Source organism: Pipistrellus hanaki, assembly GCF_964339955.1.
Source record: "Pipistrellus hanaki genome assembly, chromosome: 8".
NCBI lineage: Eukaryota > Metazoa > Chordata > Mammalia > Chiroptera > Vespertilionidae > Pipistrellus > Pipistrellus hanaki.
In genome coordinates this window covers 11,417,667-11,443,071 of record NC_140510.1, presented here as the reverse complement: position 1 = coordinate 11,443,071, position 25,405 = coordinate 11,417,667, and the positions used below count along the sequence as shown (strand labels likewise).

The window sequence follows — 25,405 nt, the reverse complement described above, 5'->3', positions numbered from 1 at the left end:
TTTGTCTTTTCTGGGTGATTTTTCTCTTTTATTTTTTAAAGTCCTCACCTATTCAGTATAATTAGCCCAGATATAGCACGCGCGCGCGTGCGCGCGCGCACACACACACACACACACACACACACACACACACACATTATTTGTAGTGTTAGAACCTACAGAGATAAATTTAAGAGCTATAGGAAACATTAGAGAAAACAAGAAAGGTCATATAAATACTTGCCTGGATTCATTTTGTTGCAATTTAAATTCCTCCTCCAATTTTCATAAATAAATGTACCGACAGGAAAATATCAGAAACATAAAAATCACTTTATCATTTACCAGTTCAAAGTAAAAAAAACAAAAAAGAGATTTCACCAATTGACAATCCTCTGCAAAGCTCTTAAGCAATTACTCTAGGCCCAAATTTCATTGAAAACTTTCCCCAAGACCACTGTAATCTGACCACATCCATATTTTAATACTGCTTCTGCTAAGTTGTACGGTTCTGTGTTTTCTCTACTTTGCTGTAAACCTCTCAAGCTCTTTCTAAGAAAACGTGTTACGTGGCCCAACCTGGTGAATGATTGTCAATGAAAACCGCATCAAGTACTGTGGAATGGAGATGAAAAAAGTATCAATTGTGTACTCCTAAAAGAAATGATGACAGTAGGGAAGGAAAAAAGGTCATGAGTAAAGCCCAGAAAAAGCACAAAGGTCCAGTCAGCATCCTCGGCGAGAGAAGCCGGCGGCCTGGCTCCAGAGCCCTCCGGGTTCAGCTGCGAGGAGAGGGGCAGGCTGATAGATGCTCCTTCGAAAAAGTGTGCGTGTGTCAGCGCACGAATCTTTAACACCGTCCGCAGGGTCTGGGCACTCGTCACAACCCTTGATCGCCTGGTCAGCAAACAACAGCTGATCTGGCACCCTCCCATTTACTAGACTGTCCACGCCTACAAACAGCAGCTAGTTTCAGGCAGACCGGAAGCCCTTTTGCCCCGACTCGCGGGTCTACTTACTACGCTGGTCAGAACCGGAAGCTCCTCTGCCCCGATCTTCGGTCGCGTCAGCGCCGGCCGCACAGGCGCAGTGGAGCTCAGGACGAGTTGTGGGAGGGGAAAAGGAAGAGGCGGAGGGGGGCGGGGCCGTCCCAGAAGATGGCGGAGGCGGGGGTGAGTTGGGGGTCCCCCTGCGAAGCGCCCGTGCCTCGGTGCTGAGGAAAGTGGTCTGAGGAAGTGGGTGGCCTTCGGGAAGAGGAAGTGCTGGTGATTTTGCACCCTAGGAACCCTGCGGGCAAGTGCGGGAGCCAGGACTGCGGATGGGGCCTGAAGGGCGAGGGGTTCCGCTCACCTGAAGAAGGGTCGGCGAGGTCCGGAAGGGGACGGCGGGGTCGGGGAGGGGTCTTAGGAGAGGCCGAGGCCCTCCCGACACTGGGAGAGTGTTCGAGAGGGAAGAAGGCTGGAGGACGGCGGGACGGGCGACCCTGGAGAGCCGGCGGGGCGGAGGTCGGCGAGCTGTCCAGCATGGAGCTGTCAGGATTGGGGAGGCTTGTCACCACGGAGACCCAGGCGTGGGAGGGTGGTGGGTCCCAAAAGGTGGGCATGGCAGGAAGTGTAGAAGTCACAAGAAGCTGTGTTGATTTGGATGGAGGAGTGGGACTTGGGCATCTGGGCTGGAATCGGAAGCCTTGAGATGGTGTGTGGGTATGCCAGAGAACTCTTGTCCAGACCTAGAAGTCGTTGGTGGTAACTCTCACCGCGGGGTGGAAGAGTTGGTCAATGGGGCTTAGCAATCCGGAAAAGGAAAGCGGTGTGGATGACGGGGGGCAGGGAGGTGGTGCTAAAAAAGTGACCAGGACCCACGTCCTGTTAGTGTTGGAACAAAAAGTTACTGAAGTATGGTGTTAGCCAGATAGTCTAGGACAATATACCTTGAAGAGCTTGCTGTGGCGTAGGCTTGATGAAGAAATGCTTTGGAAGGAATGGATGGACTTGGCAGCGGTAACTGGCCAGGATGAGCATTGCAGGGCAGCGGAGGACTGCTCGGAAGAGACTCCCCCGTCCTGGGTGCAGGAGGAATGAAGGCGGCCAAGCCGCGGCTAGACTGTGTTCTCCGGCTTCTGGGTTTGGCCTTGATAGCAAACCACTGTGTGAAAATGAACGAAGAGAGTTCGGCCGCTAATAGGGTTCCCACAGAAGAAAAAGTAGCCATTATTCTTTCTATTTTCTGGACTTTATGTTGTGTAGTGTGTTTTGTTCGAGTTCCCAGTAGATATCTGATATAAAGTGACCAAGCTGTGAATCTTGTACATTTGGGGAACAGGTTGATTCTTTTTAAACTGACAACTGTTGCTGTTCCATATGGTGGGCTGAAAAGGAAAGGATACAAGGTGATTCAGTAGTTTAAGGACAACTTGTGTTTATTGTTATTAGAACATTATTATTGGCAGGCCTTTTTAGAGACTGAGATTTGACATTTAAAAGCAGTAATGGGATGTGAATGCTGCTTGTTTAATAGTTCCTGTGTTTGGGTTTTAATGTTGAGAGGAAAGGTGAGTTTCTAAGTGTCTTCAAGGCAAATGGTTTTCTTCCTGGAAGACTTTAGCTAATGACTCTTATATTTATATTTAAATATAAGTGTGTGCTTATATTTAAGGAGAGTTAAACTTTTTCATTGATTTAAGTGTGTTTTTCCTAATGTAAATGCTTATTCTATGTTGAGAATGCCATTCTACCATAAGTAAGAGAGCAGATGAATAACAAAGATGTGAGGAGGTAATTGAGTTTATTATTTAGTAGCCTGTGTGACCTAAGCACCTGAAGCGACAGGTTAATCAGAGGCAGCAAACATGCTGCCTGATTGGGAGATGAATGGCCTTGTTTAGTTGTAATTGTGAGAATGAAAATGGCTCTTAAGGTCTCTAGGAGATCTTATTTGTGTGTGTGTTTTCAGTTGCCTATTGCCTGAAACTGTTTCAGTGGCAAATAACCAACTTTGATTTTCGTTCACAAAGCCCAGGATCACTTCTAATCCTCTTTTATTCGTCTAGAAGTAATATTAATCCACCAACAGGTAGTCGTATGTCTTTTCAGTTTTGATGACGTGTTATTTATCTATCCAAAAATATTTGCATTGTGTTGTTCATGTCCTGTGGAAGTTTTTTTTCTTTGTCAGTTGTTGAAATAAAAAGCTTATTTTGGTATTAACAGTTTATCAACATGACTCTAAGAAATGTATCTTCTGTGGCACTTAGCTTTTTGTGTATAGCGTTTGTAGATGGAGGTCTTGGAGTGAACTGGGAAGTGCTGGGGATACTTATTACATGAGCTTTCACTTTAAAACAACCCATTCCCCTAGTCCTAGTGTGTGGTTAATATTATAATCAAATGCCTTTTTAGTAGTTTTAAGTGTTCCACAGTAGGGAATGAACGGTCTAGTGGAATTTCTTATGCTTTGAAGAGTCTGGCCATTTCCACGAGTTCACTTTACGTGTTTATGGTAGCGGGATCCAGGGGAACAGTCTTGATCTTGCACTTCACTTGCCCACACTGGGTGTCATTTGCTTCTCCAGTAAGAGGAGAGAACAGCTAGATCACTCACTGCCTCTTAACTTTTTTTGGTTCGTGGACATTTGAGTACTTGATGTACACTGTGGAACTCTCTTCCCAGAAAATACACATATGCACACTTTTTAAAATTTTTTTTGCATTAGGTTCACATATCCCTGGGAAGAGATGATCTCCAATTTCCCTGCCATTTTTTTAAATTTTAGGATACTGTGATTCTCAAGCACTTTAACTTTTATTTTTGCCTATAGTAAATACGTACTATTGTATTATTATGTAGTCACAAATTTAGATTTTTTTAAAAATTTTTTTTTGATATATATTTTATTGATATTTTACAGAGAGGAAGGGAGAGAGATAGAGAGCTAGAAACGTCGATGAGAGAGAAACATCGACCAGCTGCCTCTTGCACACCCCCTACTGGGGATGTGCCCGCAACCAACGTACATGCCCTTGACCGGAATCGAACCTGGGACCTTTCAGTCTGCAGGCCGACGCTCTACCGCTGAGCCAAACCGGTTTCGGCACAAATTTAGATTTTTGGACTTGTAAAAATTAGCTTAAAAAACTCTTTCAAATAAACATCAAACAAATGTCATGTTATTTTAAAAGAGAACTATTGGGGTGAAATAGGAAGCTGTACACCAGCACTACCAGGAAAGCTTGAATAAACAGCTGTGGTAGCATAAGGTAAACAGTTTAGAAAGTCTCAGGGCAGCCTTGACAGAGAATGAGGAAAGAGTCTCCAGCAATCAGCGGCTCTCAGGGAGAGCATTGTCTCTCTGGGGGCATGTGGAAATGTGGAGGGGCATTTTTAATTCTCTCAAATTGGGGAGAGAGCATGTAGTGGCATTTAGTGGGCATGAGCCAGGGAAGTGTTTTGCAATGCTTAGGGCAGGTCCACACAGCAAGGAATTGTCCAGTCCCAAATGCTTAAGCTCTGACAACCCCTGGGGAGTGACTATGAGATGGGGCCTACCACAACTGAAATAAGTTTTAAAACTAGTTATTTTGCTCTCTTAAAAACATTATTTATTGTACATGAAACATCCTTTGCCAGTCATTCCCTTTTGGAAAAAAAAATTACGAATATAAACAAATGATTTACTAGAGCAGTTAAAAATGTATGTAAGATCAACCTTGAACAACATGGGTTTGGACTGCATGGGTCCACTTATATGTGGAATTCTCCCCAACCCCCCAGTAAATACAATTGGTCCTTGGTACTTCTGCTTTTGAATCCACAAATTCAGCCTATCATGAATTTCCAATCCATGGTTGGGAATTCACATATGTAGGGACCAACTATGCATTGTTCTATGCCATCTATAATAATAAAAGCTTAATATGCTAATTAGACCGGACAGCCGAACCATCGTCCAGACATCATTCTGAATGTCCTTCTGGATGAAGCCAAAGCTGTGGGGGCCGAGGCAGAGGTGGTTAGGGACGATCAGGCAGGCAGGTGAGTGATTAGGGGCGATCAGGCAGGCAGGCAGGCAGAGTAGTTAGGGGCAATGAGGCAGGCAGGAAGAATGGTTGGGGCGATGAGGCAGGCAGAGTGGTTAGGGGCAATCAGGCAGGCGAGCGGTAAGGAGCCAGCAGTCTTGGATTGCAAGAGGGATGTTCGACTGCCAGTTGAGGACTGATCCCACAGAGATCCCTGTGGCATCAGGCCTAAACTGGCAGTCGGACATCCCCCGAGGGGTCCCAGGTTGTGAGAGGGTGCAGGCCGGGCTGAGGGAATCTTCCCCCCTTCCCGGCCCCCTGTATGAATTTTGTGCACTGAGCCTCTAGTTTTGTTTAAGGAGCTTGAACATCTGTGGATTTTGATATCTGTGGGCAGTCCTGGAACCAGTCCCTCCAAGATACTATGCTAATTAATTTAGTTAAGTTTTTGGGGCAGGGGCAGAAGTTACAGATTTTCAACTGCAAGGGCATCAGCACCCCTATCCCCCACATTGTTTAAGAGACCACTGAATATTCTTTGTCCTCTAGTAGCTGTTCTAACAGCAAAAGTGGGGGTTTGCTGTATCTACTGGAAGTTTATGAAGTAAAGAGTCAGCTGTTGGTCTAGTGCCGTGGTTGACAAACTGCGGCTCTCGAGCCACATGCAGCTCTTTGGCCCTTTGAGTGTGGCTCTTCCGCAAAATACCACGGCCTGGGCGAGTCTCTTGAAGAAGTTTAAGTTTAAAAAATTTGGCTCTCAAAAGAAACTTCAGGTTGTACTGTTGATATTTGGCTCTGTTGATTAATGAGTTTGCCAACCAATAGTCTAATGCAGTATGTTAAGTTGGCAACATGATTTTTTTCCTTTAAAACATTTGTTTTACTCTTCAATCTAGTACATTTAAATGTACTACCAGCATTGGAAGTTTATTTAGAAAGTCACAGAGGTAGAAGAAGTGATCTAGCTGGGTTGTGTGGATCAGGAAACAACTTATAGAGGCAACAGAAAGGCCTTGGAGCTTAGGAGGAAGAAAGCAAAGGTACATACCCGAGGGAAAGAAGAGGGGGCAGGCTCAGGCATGCTCCAGAGAGAGAGCATACTGGGTTCTTTGTCTTAAGGGTTTGTGTCTGTTTTCTAAAGGTGGGCATTCTAGGAGAGTTCTCAGGGAGGATCTCAGTAGAATATTCATCAGCTTTCCTCCAGTCGTGTCCTTTCAGGATCTTGGTCTCTAGGGTCAGTGCTAGGGTAGAGGTTCATTAGTCATTGCATTTGGTCCAAATGTCAGTCATGGCATAGCTTCATCTGATTTTGCTGCTTTTCTGGGCCTGTAGCTGAAACACAACTGAGGCCTAGGTATTATCTCTAGTTTGACCAAAACTCTGTCTACGTGGTCAGCAGACCCAAGGCCTTGCTGCTAAGATTATTGAGACAATCAGAATTTCACTACCCCGAGGACTTAATGCTTAACGGAGTGGCCGTGCCAGGGAGGAGGACACAGGTGGGTTAGGATGCTGGATGAGGTCGGTTTGAATCACCCATCTGTCTCAGTTTCCCCATTCCACTTGCCAAGGAATTTTCCTAGCTTCTTGCTATCCTTCCTCATACCCATCTTTTCAGTCATCCTCTTCTATAGTAGATCCAGATGCCAAAAGAGAAGCCTGAGGAGTTAGGCTAGAATGGGACTAAGGTTAGAGGAAAGAGAAGGGGTTTTGGAATCAGTCAGATAGAAGGAAAAATTCCAGTTCTAATATGGTATGACAGGTGACCCTAACTAAGCAAGTTGCTAAATCTCTTTGACTTAATATCTTCATTTGTAAAATGAGGATGGTAACACCTACTTTTAGGATTATTTTGAAGATTAGAGTTACTCTGTGTCATGGAGTAGGCCCTTCATAAATGGGTGCTATATCAGTAGTCATGATGATGATGATGATGATGAAGATGAAGAAGAATTTAGTAGCTACTGAACACCTTGTGACTAGAACACATGACATGCGGACATGCTGCATACTACTGCAAGGACTAGTCGGCAAGACCAGGTCAGGAGGGGATGTTTCTGGGCAATAAATATCAACCGGTGTTTAGAGTCTATTTTCCCTTGAATCAGCTGTAACATGTACTGTTTGCTCTAGTCCTCTACGCTGTAGAACTAAGTTATGCTGCAGACTAAGATTTGTGAGGACCAGCTTGAGGACAGAATTCTTCCCTTGAGTGTTGAGCACAGGCTTTGGGTGTGGCAGAGGCTCAATAAACAAAGTCTGTTGTCTGTGCTTATCACGTGACACTGGTAAGCGGTGAAAGTTGCTGGTACTTACGAATATTCTCATTTTCATGCTGATTATTTCTACAGTCAGTATTCTTCCCCTCAGTTTACACATGACTTTTATTCCAAAGCTCATTTGTAAGGTAAATTGGAACTTAGAAACTCGAGTTTAAATATAAATAGTTTAAATTATGATTATGTGTTCAGTTGCCTTTCAAAAGGCCTGTTTAACCCTTTGTCGTTTGATTCAAAAGGAGTTAATCCAGCCCTAAATGGCTTATCTCAGTGGTCAAAGCATTGGCCCACAGACTAAAGGGTCACAGGTATGTATGTCAAAGATACATACCTCGGTTATATGCTCAATCCCTGTCCCCAGTTGGGGCAAATGCGGGAGGCAACAAGTTGTTGTGTCTCTCTCACATTGATGTTTCTCTCTCTGTCTCTCCCCATCCCTTCCACTGTCTCCAAAAATCAATGGAAAAAAATATCCTCAGTTGAAGATAAACAAATAAACAAGCAAAAAGAGTTAACCCAATTTCATTAAACAAATTGAATATGTAGAGCTCCCACTGTGGGCTAGGCAGGCACCTTTCTGGGTATATAGACACACTGGAGACTTGGTAGTGAATAAGACCCATATAAAAAGTTTATAACCCATAAAGCAGCTATATATATTATTATAAGGTAGCTACTTAAGTGTCACCCTAACCTTTTAAATAAACTGCTTTGAGACTCAAAGGAAACATCATTTATGTGCTGACTTCTGATCATGCCCAGGATATATTATTGTTGGATGGAATAAAAGTAAGTTATAAAAATTGTATAGTATTTTCCCATTAAAAAATATAGAAAACACAGAAGAATATGCAATGCTTTGAGAAGCTGAGCACCATGGTTAAGATGAGGGTTTGGAGCCAGATGGCATGGATTTGAATCCCAGCTCACCCTCTTATTAGGGGTATAAACTTGGTTAAGTCACTTAACATCTTTTTTGCCTCACCTGTAAAATGGATATAATAATTGTATTTACCTTTTAGGTTATTGTGAGAGTTATATGAGTGACCATATATCAGGTGCTTAGAGCAGCTCATAGAAAGCCTCAAGTGTTGTCTTAAATATAAAGGAAAGATAACTTTGATTAGAATGAACAAATACACTGATTGTACTAGCAAAGATCTAGGTTTTAGGAGTCAGGATCTATGTGGGTAAAACTCATTAGAATCTAGCTTCTTCGTTAGAATCTAGGTCATTCTTCATTTTCTTAGTTTCCTTCCTTCTGCTTCCTCCTCCAGCTTTCTCACCAAAGCTCCCATGCTTGCAAGAAAGGTGGATTGGGTCCCGGCAGGGGTGGGACAGCTGTGGCTCTGGAGGGAAGGGTCAGGTCCAGTTTCTGTGCTTGGTGTGTGTAGGTGACTGAGTGGTGGCCTGCTTTTGCTAAGACACTTTAGTGCAGAAATCCAAATATATAAGTATTAAACTTTAAGATGTGTCATTTTGTTCTCCACTGAAGGTTGCCCTTTTGAAGGTTCACATTTTATTGTGAACAGTTCAAGATTTTCAGTCAGAATGTATTCATTTTCTGTCAAATATAAGTTAGTGAATTTTCTGTAAAGTATAAATATTTTAGTAGGAGAAATAGATTTGATCTTCCAGATTCTAATGGAAGTATCCCATATAACATTTTCTCTGATGTGGAGCAAGCAGTCCTTACTATTATTTTAATTTTAAGTCTCTTACATTTTATATTCTATCCTAGTTAAGTATGGTACATTAATTCATATAAAAATGTCTTTTAAACCTTTTTTATTCAGTAAATAATTTAAATAAATACATAATATTGTTATTTCATTGTTTGTCCTTTTACATTAATTGCTGTTGAAATCAGGACAATTATATAATTATTTATTAGATCCATAATAATTTTTTTTCTCTTGCAGGATTTCTGGTAGGTCCTATTTCAGGGCAAGATGTGGTTCTGTTGAAACTCCAATCTGCTTTGATTCATAGACAATTCGTTTCAGCTGGGAAGCTTTTTTTTTTTTTTTTTCCCCCTGCTGGCATACTGAACTTATGAAACCATGGCAGAAGGAGAGACAGAGTCACCTGGGCCCAAAAAGCATGGTCCTTACATCTCATCTGTAACCAGCTGGAGTGTAAATTTGATGATTCGAGGAGTGGTGCTGTTTTTCATTGGAGTGTTTCTGGCATTAGTGTTAAACTTACTTCAGATTCAGAGGAACGTGACGCTTTTCCCACCTGATGTGATTGCAAGCATCTTTTCCTCAGCATGGTGGGTGCCGCCGTGCTGTGGCACAGCCTCAGGTACGTGCAGTATTTCTGTAACGCTTAGGAAGAAAATGGGATGAATGAGTGTGGACTTTGAGCAATATTTTTTAAAAATTCCACTTTATTGGGGTGTAATCCTATATAATAAAAGGGTAATATGCAAATTAATCCTAATAGCAGAACTACCAGAATGACAGCTGGACCAGTTACTATGAGGCACGCTGATCACCTCTTGGTCCCTTTCCCCAGCCGCAGTCTCTGGTCACCTAATGGCCACCCGAGGGGAGGGAGGGACGAGGGAGGAGGAGGAGTGGGCAGGAACAGCCAACCTCTCGGTCCCTTCCCCCAGTCGTCAGGCACCAATCACCCTCTATATCAAACAGGGAACCGGGGGTGGGTGGTGGTGGGGGGCACGGCTGGCTGTGGGCAGCTGGGGAAGATGGCCCTGATCATAGGCCAGGCCTAGGGACAGTACCTGTGCATGAATTTCATGTGCCAGGCCTCTAGTTTAAATATAATAAATGTACCCATTTTAAGTGAACAGTGTGGTGAGTTTAGACAAATGCATGCATTCATGTAACTACCAGTTATTTGAATTTGTGGAGAACATTGCCTTTTCCCACACATTCTCTTGTGCCCTCTTGGAGTCACTTCCCACCCCCAGCCTCAGGCTTCCACTGATCTTTCCACGACTAGGTTATTTTTGCCTGTTATAAAATGTAAAAGGAATCATCGAGCATATACACTTTTTGGGTCTGTTTCTATCTATTCTGTGTCTTAAAAATGTGCCTATTTTGGGGGGGTGAGGAAGCTGAATGATAAGAGGATGTTAAGGGACCCAGGATTGCAGAACCAGTGACTGGTGCAGCTAGGTCAAATTTCCCAGGCCTCCTCTACTCCGGGTGCCTTTTTCGAAGCCTCCAGCCTCTTCAGTGTGAAGCTTGAGTGGAATGCACTGGTGTGTGTTGCACCTTCTGGCTTGGGCAGGAGAACTTAACTAAGGTTTTATTGTACCTCTGTTATGGAGAACAGGGTGATGGGGCACTTCTGCCACAAACTCACACTTAGGAAGGAAATTTCTAAATGCTAATACTGCATTTCATTCACTTTGTCCCTGCTTTCCTTTCTTTTCCCAGCCAGTAACAAACTCAACATCACACCTTTTCATTTGGGGATTTGCATTTCTTGCTTAATTGTTTCTTCTGAAAACAGTGCATTCTGTGAGGCACCCAGGCAAAAGAAAGCAGAGGCATTAGGAAATGTAGATTTCAGTCACCTCTGCAACTGGTTTTGTTGGGTAAGATATCAGATTTGGAGAAGTTGCCAAAATTGGAAAATGAATTCTTACATAATTGCTGCCTCCTCCTGCCCCCAATTTTAGGAAAAATGTTACGAAAAAGTAAATGATGTAAGAAATATCATGTGTATGACTCTGCATGTGTACGTAGCATGCATGTATTTTGTGTATGTGTTGGTATGCATTTTCAAAGCTCTCTAAGCTCTCCCTATCTTAAATAAAAAAAAAAAAACCAAACCTGATTATCCTTTGATTTTTCTGTCCAACTAGTATTCACAGAATGAGGGTCTCTGCAATCTCCATTCTTTACATGTAAGCAGAAGGGTCCCTAGTTATTTCTACCTTTCTGTATAACACACAGGGCTGAGAAATTGCTACTAGTGCTTCTGGCGGGCCAACTAGTAGAGAACTCTGGTAAATTGCTTAATAATGATTAGTGTTTGGAGTTGATTAACTTCTTTATGTGCGTTAGAATTGGAGTTAAAAAATTCTTCAACATTATTGAGGATCATAGAGGAATCTTTTTGAATAATAACTAGAAAAAAGACAATTATAATTATGTGGTTAAAGTAAGTAGACAAGTTGACTCAAAAATCACGTTACCTGATTGTGTTCATACTGATGAAACTAATTGTCTAATTTAAAAAGAAAAAAAACATATCTTTCCCGTTTAGTCATGCAGTCAGTTGCCCAATTTCTGGAGAATCCTGCAAGTCTCCTGCCTCTCTCTCTTAACTGGCACATCCAGTTTCCAAGTTTTATATCTTTCCTCTGTCTCTCTTTTGGGCGAAGCCTTCAACCACTCTGCTTGGCATTTTCAGGTCTTTTCTTTTTCTGTATCTAATTTTGTATCATCCCTCAGTCTCCCTCCTGGATACAGGTGTGATGGCATTATTTTCCTGGTTCCCCATATCTGCAGGGTGAAGACTTACGATATGGCCCTTATTATAATACTTTTACCTTTCTCAGAGCCTTTCTGGATGCTGAGCTCCCTTTCTGTTTAACCTCTATAGTTTGCAGGTGATACTTGTGTTTTCAAATGCTTTGGTTAGAAAGCTGTTTTCACACCATTTACCTGCAAAATGCTATTGCCTCAAGGATCACCTCTTCTGTGAAGCTTTCCTGCCACCCTAGCGTTCCTGACACCTCTCCTCCTCTCAGCACGTGCCAGGAGAAGACTGAGACCTCACTGGCCCTATTAGTGCTATCCCTAAACACATTACTGTGTTTAATTGGTTACTTTGGGAATGTGGTCATATCTTACTCTTTTTTTTCTTCTTCTTTTTCTTTTCTTTTTCAAATTTAAATCTTTATTGTTGAGCATATTACAGATGTCCCCTCTACCCCTCATTGCCCCTCCTTCAGCCAGTTCCTGCCCTGTCCCAGGCCATCACCATCCTATTTTCTGTGTCCATAGGTAATGCTTATATGCATATAAGATCTTTGCTTACTTTCTTCCTGCCCTTCCCACCCCCCCTTCCCTCTGAGATTCCTCAGTCTGTTCCATGTTTACATGCCTCTAATTCTACTTATTCATCAGTTTATTTTGTTCATTAGATTTCTTGTTTGTTTATTTTAATTTTTAGATTAATTGTTGATAGTTATGCATTTATTACCATTTTATTGTTCATATTTTAAAAAATCTATTTCTTCTTATTCTTTTTCCTCTTCTTAAAAAATACCCTTCAACATTTCATGTAATACTGCTTTGATGGTGTGAACTCATTTAGTTTTTCTGGTCTGTGAAGCTCTTTATCCGACCTTTAATTCTAAATGATAACATTACTGGGTAGATTATTCTTGCTTGTAGGTCCTTGCTATTCATCACTTTGAGTATTTCTTGCTACTCCCTTCTGACTTGCAAAATTTCTGTAAGTAGTCAGCTGACAGTTGTGTGGGCACTCCCTTATAGATAACTAATTGCTTTTCTCTTGCTGCTTTTAAGATTCTCTCTCTTTGTCTTTAACTTTAGGCAATTTAATTATGATTTGTGTTGGTGTTTCTCTTTGGGTCCCTCTTGTTTAGGACTCTTTGCACTTCTTGGACTTGTTTATTTCTTTCACCAGGCAGAGGAAATTTTCGGTCGTTATTTTTTCAAATAGGTTTTCAATATCTTCCTCTCTCTTTTCCTTCTGACACCCCCATGACGCAAATGTTGTTAAGTTCAAAGTTGTCCCAGAGGCTCCTTACACTATCTTCATATTTTTGGATTCTTTCTTTTTTTTTTGCTCTTCTGATTGGATATTTTTTTCCTTCATATTCCAAATTGTTAATTTGCTTTTCAGAATCCTTATTTCTATTGTTGAATCCCTATGAAAGAATTCTTTATTTCAGTAAATGTATGCTTAATTTCTGTTTCGTTCTTTTTCATGTCTTTGACATTCTCACTAAGATCCTTGAAAGTCTCACTAAGTCCCTTGATGTTCTCATTATTCTCTTGAAGCTCTCATTAAGTCCCTTGAAGCTCTCATTAAGATCCTTGAGTAACCTTGTAACCATTGTTTTGAACTCTGTATTCAATAGTTTACATGCTTCCCTTTCTTTCATTTGTAACATGTTTCTTTGTCTCCACATTTTGGCTGCTTTCCTGTATTTGTTTCTGTATATTAGGTAGAGCTGTTATGTTTTCTGGAATTGGTAGAGAGGCCTTGTGTATTAGTGTCCTGTAGGGCCCAGTGGCTCAGTCTCCCCAGTTACCTGAGCTGGGCTGTGTGGGCTGTGTGCACAGATTTGTTGTAGTTTAACCTTGTTTGCTGTTGGCTTACTGGGAGGAATTGACCCTCAGGCCAAGTTGCTGTGCAGGAGACACCCCTGTGGAGCAGGACTTGCTCTAGTAGGGCTTTGATGCCCACTGAGTCTGCCCCTTGAGTGTGTTGCTTGTGAATGTGTAGAGTTGTAACCTGGTATGGTCTGAAGCTGTCCACCGGTGGTACTGGCTTAGGGGCCTCCTGGGAGGTGCAAAGCCAGCCAACACCTAGGGCCATTCACCAGGAGCTATGAGAGCTCTACAGACGGGTGCTACTTGTATTGGGCTAGGAAGTGCCCAGGTGAGGTTTGGCTGTGAATCAAGGCAGGCTGGTGCTGGAGCCAAGTATTGGGCCTTTTATTGGTTGGTTTGCGACACGTTGACTCCAGCTGCTGCTTGTTTAAGAGATTTTAGCAAAGTCTGAAGCCTGTGCTAGGACAGGCCATTCATATGGCAAAGCAGCTACAAACAGCTTAGGGTGGGGCTGTAAATTGGATGGGGCAGCATCTTAGGGAATCACCAGGGCAGAGGGAACAGTGTGGGTCATACTGATGGAAACTCAGATGTGGCTGCTAGTCAGCTCTGCAACAGGGAGGTCCCAGCATAGTAACAATGACCCCTGTAAGCACCCCTGTCTGGGAGAAAGCCATCCTGAGTTTCTCTCCCTATACCAGGCAGTCTAGTTCTTCCCCGGATGTCCTTGGATTCCCCCCAATGCCGCCATCTGGCACTGGATCTCAGTGGAAGTGAGACCATGTAAGTTTGTATGTGGGCCCTTTAAGAGGAGCACCTGTGACTCCAGCAGCCTCCATGTCACTCAGCCACAATCCCCGCTGGTTTTTATAGCTCAAAGTTATGGGACTTCTCTTCCTAGCTGTGGAACCCTGGGATGGGGGTCTGGTTTGTGGCTGGGACCCCCTGCTTCTTATGGGAGGCCTTAGAGATATCCCTCCCATGAAAAAACTCCACATATAGGTGTCAGACCAACCTAGACCATGCCTCTGCCCCTCCTACCAGTCTCAGTGTGCTTTCTTCACTTCTCTAGTTGCAGGACTTCCATTCAGCCATGTTTCAGGCAGTTCTGAGTGATGGTTGTACTGCATTTTAGTTGTAATTTTGATGTAGTTGTGGGAGGCAGAGAGTACAGGTGTTTGTGTACACTGCCATCTTGGTTCTCCTCTTTTTTCTTTTCTTTTTAAATCCCCAGCAAATACCAAGAACCAGATACAGTGTAGGAGCTTATTTGTTGCATGAAAACATTGCCTATCCTATAATCATTTTCCATGAAAGTATATCAGTGGTTTTCTTTTTTTTTTTTTAGCCTCATTTCTTTGAAAAATGTCTGATTTAACTATTCCTTTTACTGTATCACTGCATTAAACACATTACCATGTAAAAGTGATGATAATATTGGTGTTTTACAAACTCTTTGTTTATAGTCTTGATAGGCTATAACTAGTCACTGGGAAATAAATATATAGACATACATTGGAGATTTGCAGGTTTGGTTCCAAATTACCAAAATAAAGCAAATATTGCAATAAAGCAAGTTACATCAATTTTTGGGTTTCCCAGTCCATATAAAAGTTATGTTTATGTTATACATTACTCTATTAAGTGTGTAACAGCATTATATCTACAATAACAATATACATACCTTAATTAAAATACTTTATTACTAAAAAATGCTAAACATCATTTTTGCTTGAGGTGAGTTATAATCTTTTTTTTTGCTGGTGGAGGGTTTTACCTTCAATGGGAAAAAAAAAAATCTCCAAAGCTCAATAAAGCAAAGTCCAATACAAGGAGGCATCCTGTTATCTCAAGAAATAGGGTTTGCATCAGAGAACCATTTGGTTAACCAGGACTTGTTTGCCTATGATTTTACACAGGCATACTTATAAAATAGTCTTTGTTGAAATAAGAAAGTAGAGAAAGAGGGAAAGAAGACCAGATGTACCTTTGCAGAGCTCTTACACAGTGAGGTTCACTGTGCTGTAGCCATTGCTATCAGACTCTGCCATGCCTTTATTTAAAGGGAAGAAAGAAGATATGTAATGGGAAGTGACAAGCTTCCCTGAATTCTCCCCTCAGTGAGCAATGGAAAACCATGCATACTCAATGGATTTGATTTGTACTGCCAGGTCCCAAGGTTGGCAGCATGGTGGTTTAAATTCCTTTTGTGTTTTTGCTCTCTCTCCCCAATTCTCTCTCACTTGTGAATCTGACATCACATGCATAAAAATATAATCTATTTATGTATATCTTTGCACTCACATCAGTCTTCTCTGTGTGATATTTACCTATGGCATCAGTTGCTGAGGAAAATTGACTTGGAATGCCTGGTCTTAGTTGATTTTACTTAACAATAGGCAAAGAGAGGAGAAAGAGCAAAAATGAGAGTGAGGAGTAACATCTGAACTGTTAGTTTCATGACTCCTTAAGGAAAAAAAAAAAAGAGATATTCATTTAGATACATTTCAACTCTTAGGCATACTTACTGCCATTTTAAATTTGTAAAAACTTGAAAAAATGCTATCAATTTGAAAATATTATAGGATTTTATAGCCTAGCCTTTTAAATAAGAATATATAGTAAGTTCTCATTTGAAGTCCTCATAAGTTCTGCAACTTTAATTGAAATGACAGACAACAAATTCAGTCTATCATAGGCTAATTGATGTAAACAAGAGTTTAAGCTCCTATAATGTTACAGTGAAATGGCAGTCAATGAAGTGACAGTATTCAAGGCCCAGTTATAATATAAAACCTTTAAATTTACTAGCAGTTTTTGCACCTCTGCATTACTGAAGTTTGTTGCTAATCTGTTGATGGTCTATGAACCATCTGTAATCAGCAAATGTCTAACTCAGTGGTCGGCAAACTCATTAGTCAACAGAGCCAAATATCAACAGTACAACAATAGAAATTTCTTTTGAGAGCCAAATTTTTTAAACTTAAACTATATAGTAGGTACATTGTTACTAACTTAATTAGGGTACTCCTAAGCTGACCTTTGCTAAAAACTCAAGGGGCCAAAGAGCCACATGTGGATCGCAAGCCGCAGTTTGTCAACTGGTGGCCTAACTCAAAAGGGCACCTTTAAGTGTTTTGTGGGTTAGAAAATGCATACATTATTGCAGCCTCTTCTTCATGCTGCTCTACTGCTCTGCTGGCCTGTGAGTTTTGATACTAATTGATTTCCATTTTCCTTGAAGATCGAATGCATCTTTTGTGAGGTATAGGTAGCCAAAATCAGGCCAGGGAGAGCTTCCGACCCTCGGGGATGGAGATTTTGGTACAACAGTTTCATGCTAAGCCAAAGGTAGTATAAGACATTTTAAACATGCTCTTCAACTGATGGTGACAGTTGTGTCTTTGTTTCCTAGCAAGCACTAGCATTCTGATTTTAGGAAGATTAACAGGAAATAGCTAGTAGTTTTGTTTTCTTAACTTTAATCGGTAGAAATACATTTTCCTTACAATTTGTTAAAGAAAGTTTGGGTTCATTAAAAAGTCTTTTTTTTTTTTTAATGACTAAGCATTTCAAATCTTCAACTAAATGAGTAAATAGTTGAGGTTTAATAAGTAAGTTAAAAATTGTGTGAGAATATTTTGATATTCAACTGTGGACATTTTACATATATTTATTAATTACACAGTTAGCAATCAAGGATATTTTACAAAAGAAGTGTACTAAAATTATATATTTTAGTAGTGAATTTAAAGTTTTGCCAAAAATATGTAATTTTTATGTTTCCTCCATTTTTCTTATGTGCAGAATGAGTCTTATATGTAGATTTCTTTGAGTTACTCTGCTTTGCCAACAAGACCTAGAGTCTCATTAGAGGGCCAGGGTGGAAGGGAGTGTGAGATCAAGGGTAGATGCAGGAGACTGAGACAAGAAGACAGAGGTGACCTATGGAACGGGTCAGCCATAGCCATCAGAATATTGTGTGTATAGTGAGCTAGTTGTACGTGGTGACTTCCTATCTTCTCTGAAGATTTGTGGCATTTAATAGAATGTTTCATGGTAATAATATAGCTTAGAGAGAACATTGCTTAGCTGCCAAATTATTTGATGCTTCTCAGATCTCAGAAACATTCGTATTAGAAAATTAGCATGAATCTAGTCCATTCTGCTAAATTGTGAATCATAGACTGAAGTAGTGTTTTGTCTATTATATTACAATCATTTATAATGTTTCAGTGGTGTTCTCATTTATTTTTCTTTTGGGAGGTAAGTTTAAAACATCAGCAATTGACATTAAGTAACTTGAAGAGCTTTTTTAAAGAATCTTTCAAATGCTTATGGTGGTTGTAGTGACTCTTAAGTTTTGCCAGTATCACATTGGAGATAACATAATTTTTTCTCTTTTTTTCCTGCAGCGGTGATTGGGTTATTATACCCCTGCATTGACAGGCATCTAGGAGAACCACATAAATTTAAAAGAGAGTGGTCCAGTGTAATGCGGTGCGTAGCCGTCTTTGTTGGTATAAATCATGCCAGCGCTGTATCCTTTTTGCCGTAATGAAATGCATAATAACAAAGCAGCTCCCTACAAACCAAAGGTTAAGGGCCCCTTGCAGCTTCACTGTTGTCAAATTGTGATATGCCCACTGAGTCATAAAAAGAATGTGCTTCGTATTGTCAAAACATCACAGTAGCATCTATATGTGTGGGATTTAGCCTTTCATTTAAATCCCATTCTTTCCATATAACTTAGAAAATTTTCATGTTTAAAACTTTTACATGTTTTTCTTAAGTTAGGTTACTAAATTACTTACATATAGTTTTGGTAAATCTAGGATTAAAACAGGTAAATTTTCAAAGGATTCCTTTCCTCTTTTTTCATTTAAGGTTTGCCAGTAAAGTCTTGAGGCTTCAGGTGCTGGTTTTTTGTTTTATTTTATTTTGAATTTCAGGAATCTATAATTTAAAAAAAAGACTGTTATTTATTGGTTTTGATCAACACCAGCAAACCACATAAATGTTCTTAAAGGTGGCATTATAGAAATATACAGCTTAGACCATGGTCAAAAAGAATGTTTTTCCCCCCGAAGAGATGTGTGTGTGTTTGTGTGTGTGTGTATTCTTTTCTTAGTCCTCATCTGAGGATATATTTATTGATCTAAAGAGAAAGGAAGGGATAGAGAGAATGAGAAACCTCAATGTGTGAGAGAAATATCGATTGGCTACCTCCCATGCATGCCTAGACCAGGGATCAAGCCCACAGTTTAGGTATGTGATCTAACTGGAATTGAACCTACAACCTTTTGGTGTATGGGATGACACTCCAACCAGTTGAGGTACCCAGCCAGGCCAGTGATGTATTTTTACAATTTGATTATTTAAGAATTCTGACATTTCATTTAGTGATTAATGATCATTTTATAGTGTCCTAGCTAGAAGGACAAATAGCTTCTACTAGATGTACTGGTTAATAATGCGGATTTTTTTCAATAGATGGAGTTACACATATGTTGATATATATGCGATTTGATATGTATGCTATTTTGTTGTATTGACAACAAGCTTCAAAACTTCATGTCAAATTTGTTGAAGTTGTTAACATCAGAGATATTTTTACGCTTAAAAATGTCTAATACCATGCTAAAAGAAAAAGAGCATTTGTGGGAAGTTTTAATTCATTACTTTATTTTGAAGAAAAAGTTATCGTATACTTCAGCTTATGGTGAACATACTCTATCTCAAAATACTTGTGAACGCTGGTTTAAATGCTTTAAAAGTTATGATTTCCATGTGAAAGACAAAGAATGTACAGGTCAACCGAAAAAGTTTGAAGACCAACAATTACAAGCATTATTGAATGAAGCTGCATGTCAAACTCAAAAACAACTTGCAGAAAGATTAAATGTTGCTCAGCAAACAATCTCCAATCCTTTACAAACAATGGGAAGTATTTTAAAGGAAGGAAAATGGGTGCCACATCAACTGAAGAAAAGACAAATGGAAAGCCAAAAAATCATCAGTGAAATGTTGCTTCAGCAACATAAAAGAAAGTCTTTTTTTGCATTGAATTGTGACTGGCGATGAAAAGTGGATTTATTTTGCCAAGACTGGTTTGGCTCAATGGATAGAGCGTCGGCTAGGGGACTGAAGGGTCCCGGGTTCGATTCCAGTCAAGGGCATGTACCTTGGTTGCGGGCATATCCCCAGTAGGGGGTGTGTAAGAGGCAGCTGATCGATGACTCTCTCTCATCGATGTTTCTAACTATCTATCTCTCTCCCTTCCTCTCTGTACAAAATCAATAAAATATATTTAAAAAAAGAAAGAAAAAAAAAGAAAAGTGGATTTATTTTGAGAATTCCAAAAGCACAAAATCATGGGTTGATCCAGGTCAACCACCAACATTGACTGCAAGGCCAGAAGACAATTCTCTGCGTTTGGTGGGATCAGGAAGGTGTGGTGTATTATGAGCTTCTAAAACCAGGTGAAACCATTACTACTGATCGCTATCCACAGCAAATAATCAATTTGAACCATGCTTTGATTGTGAAATGACCAGAATGTGCTAGAAGACATGAAAAAGTAATTTTGCTTTATGATGACACACCATCACACACTTCAAAACCAGTTAAAGACATGTTAAAAGATCTTGCCTGGAAAGTATTAACCCACCTGCTATATTCACCAGACCTTGCTCCTTCAGGTGACCACTTGTTCTGATTGATGGCATGTGCACTTTCTGAGCAGCACTTCAAAATGTACAAAGAAGTGGAAAATTGGGTCTTTGCATGGTTTGCCTCAAAACAAGAAAAGTTCTACTGGGACAGTATCCACTAATTACCTGAAAGATGGGGAAAATTTGTAGTGAGTGATGGACATTACTTTGAATAAAGCACTTTTGATGTTTCTCTTGAAATTATCTTTTTTTCTTTGATTACAAAATCCACATTATTAACCGGTACACCTAGTATTTCCCTTTTCCCCTTCTACCACTCAGAAAAAAATGTCTACCCCCAGAGAAAAAGTTTTTGCCCTCATAAGGCTTTCATTCTGTCATCCTCCCTCCTTTCTTCTGCCTACCCCAACTTCCCTTTGTAGAAGAGGATCTGGGAAATGCTAGTGGAGTCTTCCTCTTTTAGAAGATGCTGCTTGCAGGATGGTTGTGGTGGAGCCTGTGGTATTGGGAAGAGCAGGGAGCGTGACTCACGCTGCCCACCATTTCCTCTTGTAACTGCATTGGGCTCAGGGCTGGTAGTTGGTTGGAGAGAGGGTGGTCATGTGGCAGTGAGACTGCTATGCCGTTTGCAGAAAGTATTGAGGTGTTTTGGAGAAGCTTGGGAAGAGGAACCAAGAAAAGAGCAGGGTCCTCTAAACTAAAAACACATTGCACCTGCCTTTCTGTTCCCAGTGTTCTGCCCTTGGAGATCTGTGGGCTTGGAAGGCTGTTAGTGGCTGTTATATTATATTGGTTTTCCATTTCCTTTTGTATTAAAAAATTTCCCAACATTTTTAGTTTGGGGAAAATTTTTGATATTTAAGATTTTATAGCAAACAAACCCAATGATTAGGAGGGTTTAAAAAGATAGACTCATGGAATATTGTATCTAGAAGAAAACTTAGAAATTCCCTAGTTTCACATTTTCTGTATTAAGGTAACACAAGTGAAAGCTAGCGAGGTTAGGTGCTGTGCCAAGTCTTCCATACTGTAAGTCTGTCCTACAGCTGAGACCAGGCCCCAGAGATCCTGACTCCAATCTGGGGATGCTCATTCTATCAGGAGCTCCACAAGTGTGTAAATGCTCTCTATACAGTGAACTAAACCTTTTCATTTCAGACAGTTCAACTACTTTTAAGTTGAGAATTTAAATAGCCTTTTCCTAGAATTTAAAAACGTATATATATCTAATTTAAATTTTTTGCTTTGGTCTTTCTCAATCAAATACTTAAATATGGCAGTCTTAGGTGGACCTCCTTTAAGCACATATTTATAGCATAGACTTAAATTAATTTGACTTCATAAAATCACATGGTACTTTTATTAAGGTTGATGTTTTACCTGTTTACCATAGAAGCCTCCTTACTTTGCTTTGGTTCTTAATGAAGTTTAAAACTTAGTTAGCAAGACAGAACTCAGTTAATGTCAAAGTCTACTCTTCACAAGAATGTTTTTGCATAGAGAAGTCAGAGCTCACAAGCTTCCTTCATGGAGTTTGAGGTAGTATTAAGACTGCTAAAGAATAAGCAAAACTTTTTCAGAAAGCATACTCGAGGTTTCTTGATAAATCTAGCCTCAACAGGAAGTGACCTCGAAGGAGAGGCCTCTAACAGCTGAGAAGTAAGCACACTGTGCTCAGGATGCCAGCTGGTTGGGTGGGAGGGTGTAGAGGGGGTAAATAGCAGGGTGTTAAAGGGAATAGGAAATGGTTTCAGATCCGTCTTTTGAACTTCTGCTTTCTTCTCTCCAGTTGCTTGCATGGCGAGTTTGGTGAGATATGTAGTCTTCCCTGGAGAGCTGGATATAGAGCCAGGATGTGGCCTTTGGGACAGAGATAATGTCCTTTTAATAATACTTGAAATTCATTCCTTTAGTGTAATCCTCTAGCAAAGAAATGGGAAAATTGAATGTGTAAAGCTGCGTTTTGCTCAGAGATTTTAGAATAGAAAAGGGCTGTACATTTGTGAATTGATGCTTAAGTAGGTGATGGAAATAAAATATCATTTGTGCTAACTGTCCTATACCAGAATGTCTCAGGCACCAAAATAGCTTGGCAGGTTGCAAGATAATATTCACTTCAAGGCTTTATCCTCAACAAATTAAAACTAGAACAGTTGATATAATAGAAAGGGATACTGTGTCCTTGGTACTCTTGTTTCTGAACTGCATTATTATAAAATGTGTCTGCCAGTAAATCATGCAGAGAATGTGCACCCTGTTAAATAGCTGTCAGCTCTTCTATTTTCGAGTTCCTGTATGATTCTCAACTAACTCTCAACCTGTTTGAGAAGTAATATTGGTTTTCTTTTTATTAAAAGTGTGTTTCTGTAGTAAATCTTGTGTTCTGAGGCTTCCCATTAACATTTTTAGCAAAGAAAACAGTTCTTATATAAAGAGTCCGATCTCATAATTGGTAATGTATATAAAGTGTTTGTTTGTTTTTAGGAATTACAGGTTGGTAGTATCTATTGAAATATTATGCCTTCTATGTATCTTTAGTAAATACCAGAGATAATTTTAATCCCATCTAATCTCATCCATTGTATTAAAAGACTGAATGCACTGTAGAATAAGCAATTCCCTTTTTAATCGTAGCACATCTGATTTTAGAAAAATGAACAGATGTATTATTTGCTATAAGTTTTAAGATGATTCTTTAACACTGATCTCAGAAAGTGGACTTTGATAACAACATACAGTTGTCTCTCACACTGGCTGCTCTCTCCATTGGACTGTGGTGGACTTTTGATAGATCTCGAACTGGTTTTGGCCTCGGAGTAGGAATTGCTTTCTTGGCAACCTTGGTCACTCAACTGCTCGTCTATAATGGTGTTTATCAGTAAGTGTTCTTTTTGGTGCTTGTTTGCTAAAATAGATAAATGACAACTGAATTCAGATTGAGATTTTAAAATTGGGTTAGCCATGTTAATCTGAAGAGCAATTTATTTCTATTATAATTATTTAAATAAGTATTGTATCATTAAAAACATTTCTATTATTCTAGATATACTTCTCCAGATTTTCTCTATGTTCGCTCTTGGTTACCATGTATATTTTTTGCTGGAGGCATAACAATGGGAAATATTGGTCGACAACTGGCAATGGTAAGCTGATGCTTATTTAATCACTTTTGTGTTATTGAGATGTAAGACAAGTTTTCTCCAAATGATATTCCTTTTTTAAGGGAAAGCAATTTGTGAAGACAGCATTCTTTGATTTCTCTCTGTGATTCCATTGAAATAAATCATTTGGAAGAATTTAATCATAAGTATATTAAAAGTTGAAGCAAAGATGGATAGGAAAACTAAAATGTGTTATGGTGATCTGATTTATCTTCCACCCTTTTTGTAAATTAATTTGTAGGTTTCTGCTCTTCAAAAAGGAACAATTTTAACAGTGAAAGGAGGTTTTATTAATAATGACATTGCTACAATGACAAATTAGAATTAGCTTCAGCAAATCAAGATGTTTGATCATTTTAGTTAAGAAGGGAGGGACATTGTTGATAACTCCAGTCATATGTGGCAAGGGTCCTGGAGTAGCATTTATAGGCCATACCAGTTTCACCAAATGGTTGCTACTTTAATCAGTAGGAGAATCGAGTGGTTTGTGAAGCTGTCTCTTTGATAATCTACCCAATTATTCCAAGTACATTGGTTTCCTTTATTTTCAATTGTGGGTGTACATTTTTATAGTTGTACTTTTAAAATACTGGTATTGTTTTGACTAGAAGTTTTTGCTAATGTAATATATTTTTCTTTAAATTGTAAAGTGATTTGAAAGAAATATTACCTTAATTCACAGTCAAAAGTGTCAATCTTATCCTTAAGTTTGTGACCTTTCCTTTGCTGGTTCATCTTACTATGCACTCAAACAAACCTCTTTTGCTTTCTTTCATATTCTAGGACTCATCTAAATCATATACTGTCCTTATTTGCTTGTAATAAGAAAACCTCATCTTTCCTCTGCTTTTGGCTGTGCCTCCACTTCTAGAATGTGAAGTTTTCCCCCTATCACATTTGCAATTTAATCCTAATAGTTGTCTAACTCTGAGATTCTTTGAGGAATAAAATGTGCATAAAATGTGCAATAAAGAATTAATTTTTAGATTGTTTAAGTTGCTTTTCAAAATAAACCTTTACATGTTAATCTTTTAACCTTTTCAATTTTGCAGTATGAATGCAAAGTGATCGCAGAAAAATCTCATCAGGAATGAAGAGGCAGAAATATATTTTTTGTATAGAAAAACAAGATGAAAAGGGCATGTAAATGATAGATATACCAATGAAACTACGGACTATAAAATTGCCAGGATGCAGTTTTTACTGTGATTGTCATATATATATATATACATGTATATATGTGTGTGTATATATATATATATGTATATACATGTATATATATACACACATATATATTCCTGCAATCTGTGATTGCTTCCTCTGTAAATCAGCTACAAACCTTGTGTATTTGACTTAAATAATTGTAAGATATATATGCACTACATTAAAAATGTTGATTAATAGATTAAATTTTTAAATTAATTTTTTAAATATACCATATATTGAATCACAATGTTGATGTGCCAAAATATTCTTTTACTGTCATGCAGAGTATAAGAATGCTTTGAACAATTATAAACTTAGTGTAATAAAATAAGAAGAAAGCCAAAAAACAAATGGAAAACTGGTATATTCTCTTCCGCTTACTGTTGTTCCTGTTTATTTTTCTAATTACAGCAGTTTGAGTTATGGGTGCCCTAATGTGTAGTTACTTTCTATACAGTGGGGCAAAAGTAGGTTTACAGTTGTTCATATGGAAAATAATACAATAATTGATAAATAATAATCCAGGAATAAACTATTTCACATACAACTATAAACCTACTTTTGCCTAACCCTGTATTTTAATGTCATTTCAGAGAACTTAGGATTTTTTAATATATAATGAAGATGAACTTCCATAGTACATTTTTCAAACCTGCATTACTGGAGAGAATCCAAAGAGTAATTTTCTGTTTTGGCAGATTTTACTGGCGGTAAAAGTGATGAGCAGAAAAGGCTATCAGAATTAATTTTTTTCCCTCCAAACCTAAGTGTATATGTAATTAAAAGTAAAGGCCATTGGGGAAT

The 25,405-nt window shown here is 39.4% G+C and overlaps 1 protein-coding gene across 4 annotated transcripts; it reads left to right on the top strand.

Moving 5' to 3' along the window:
- Positions 1–1,090: 1,090 nt before the first annotated feature.
- INSIG2 (insulin induced gene 2) lies at positions 1,091–25,405 on the top strand. 4 transcript variants are annotated; one of them, XM_084893004.1, is made up of 6 exons: positions 1,091–1,151; positions 9,196–9,580; positions 17,976–18,100; positions 22,946–23,112; positions 23,278–23,377; positions 24,448–25,405. In XM_084893004.1, the coding sequence occupies exons 2-6, from the start codon at positions 9,337–9,339 to the stop codon at positions 24,487–24,489; spliced, it is 678 nt and encodes a 225-aa protein (XP_084749130.1). In that variant the 5' UTR covers positions 1,091–1,151; positions 9,196–9,336; the 3' UTR covers positions 24,490–25,405. The 4 variants fall into 4 exon arrangements, with proteins under 4 accessions (XP_084749130.1, XP_084749131.1, XP_084749133.1 ...); XM_084893005.1 differs by lacking the exon at positions 1,091–1,151 and adding an exon at positions 1,327–1,348; XM_084893007.1 differs by lacking the exon at positions 1,091–1,151 and adding an exon at positions 2,232–2,530.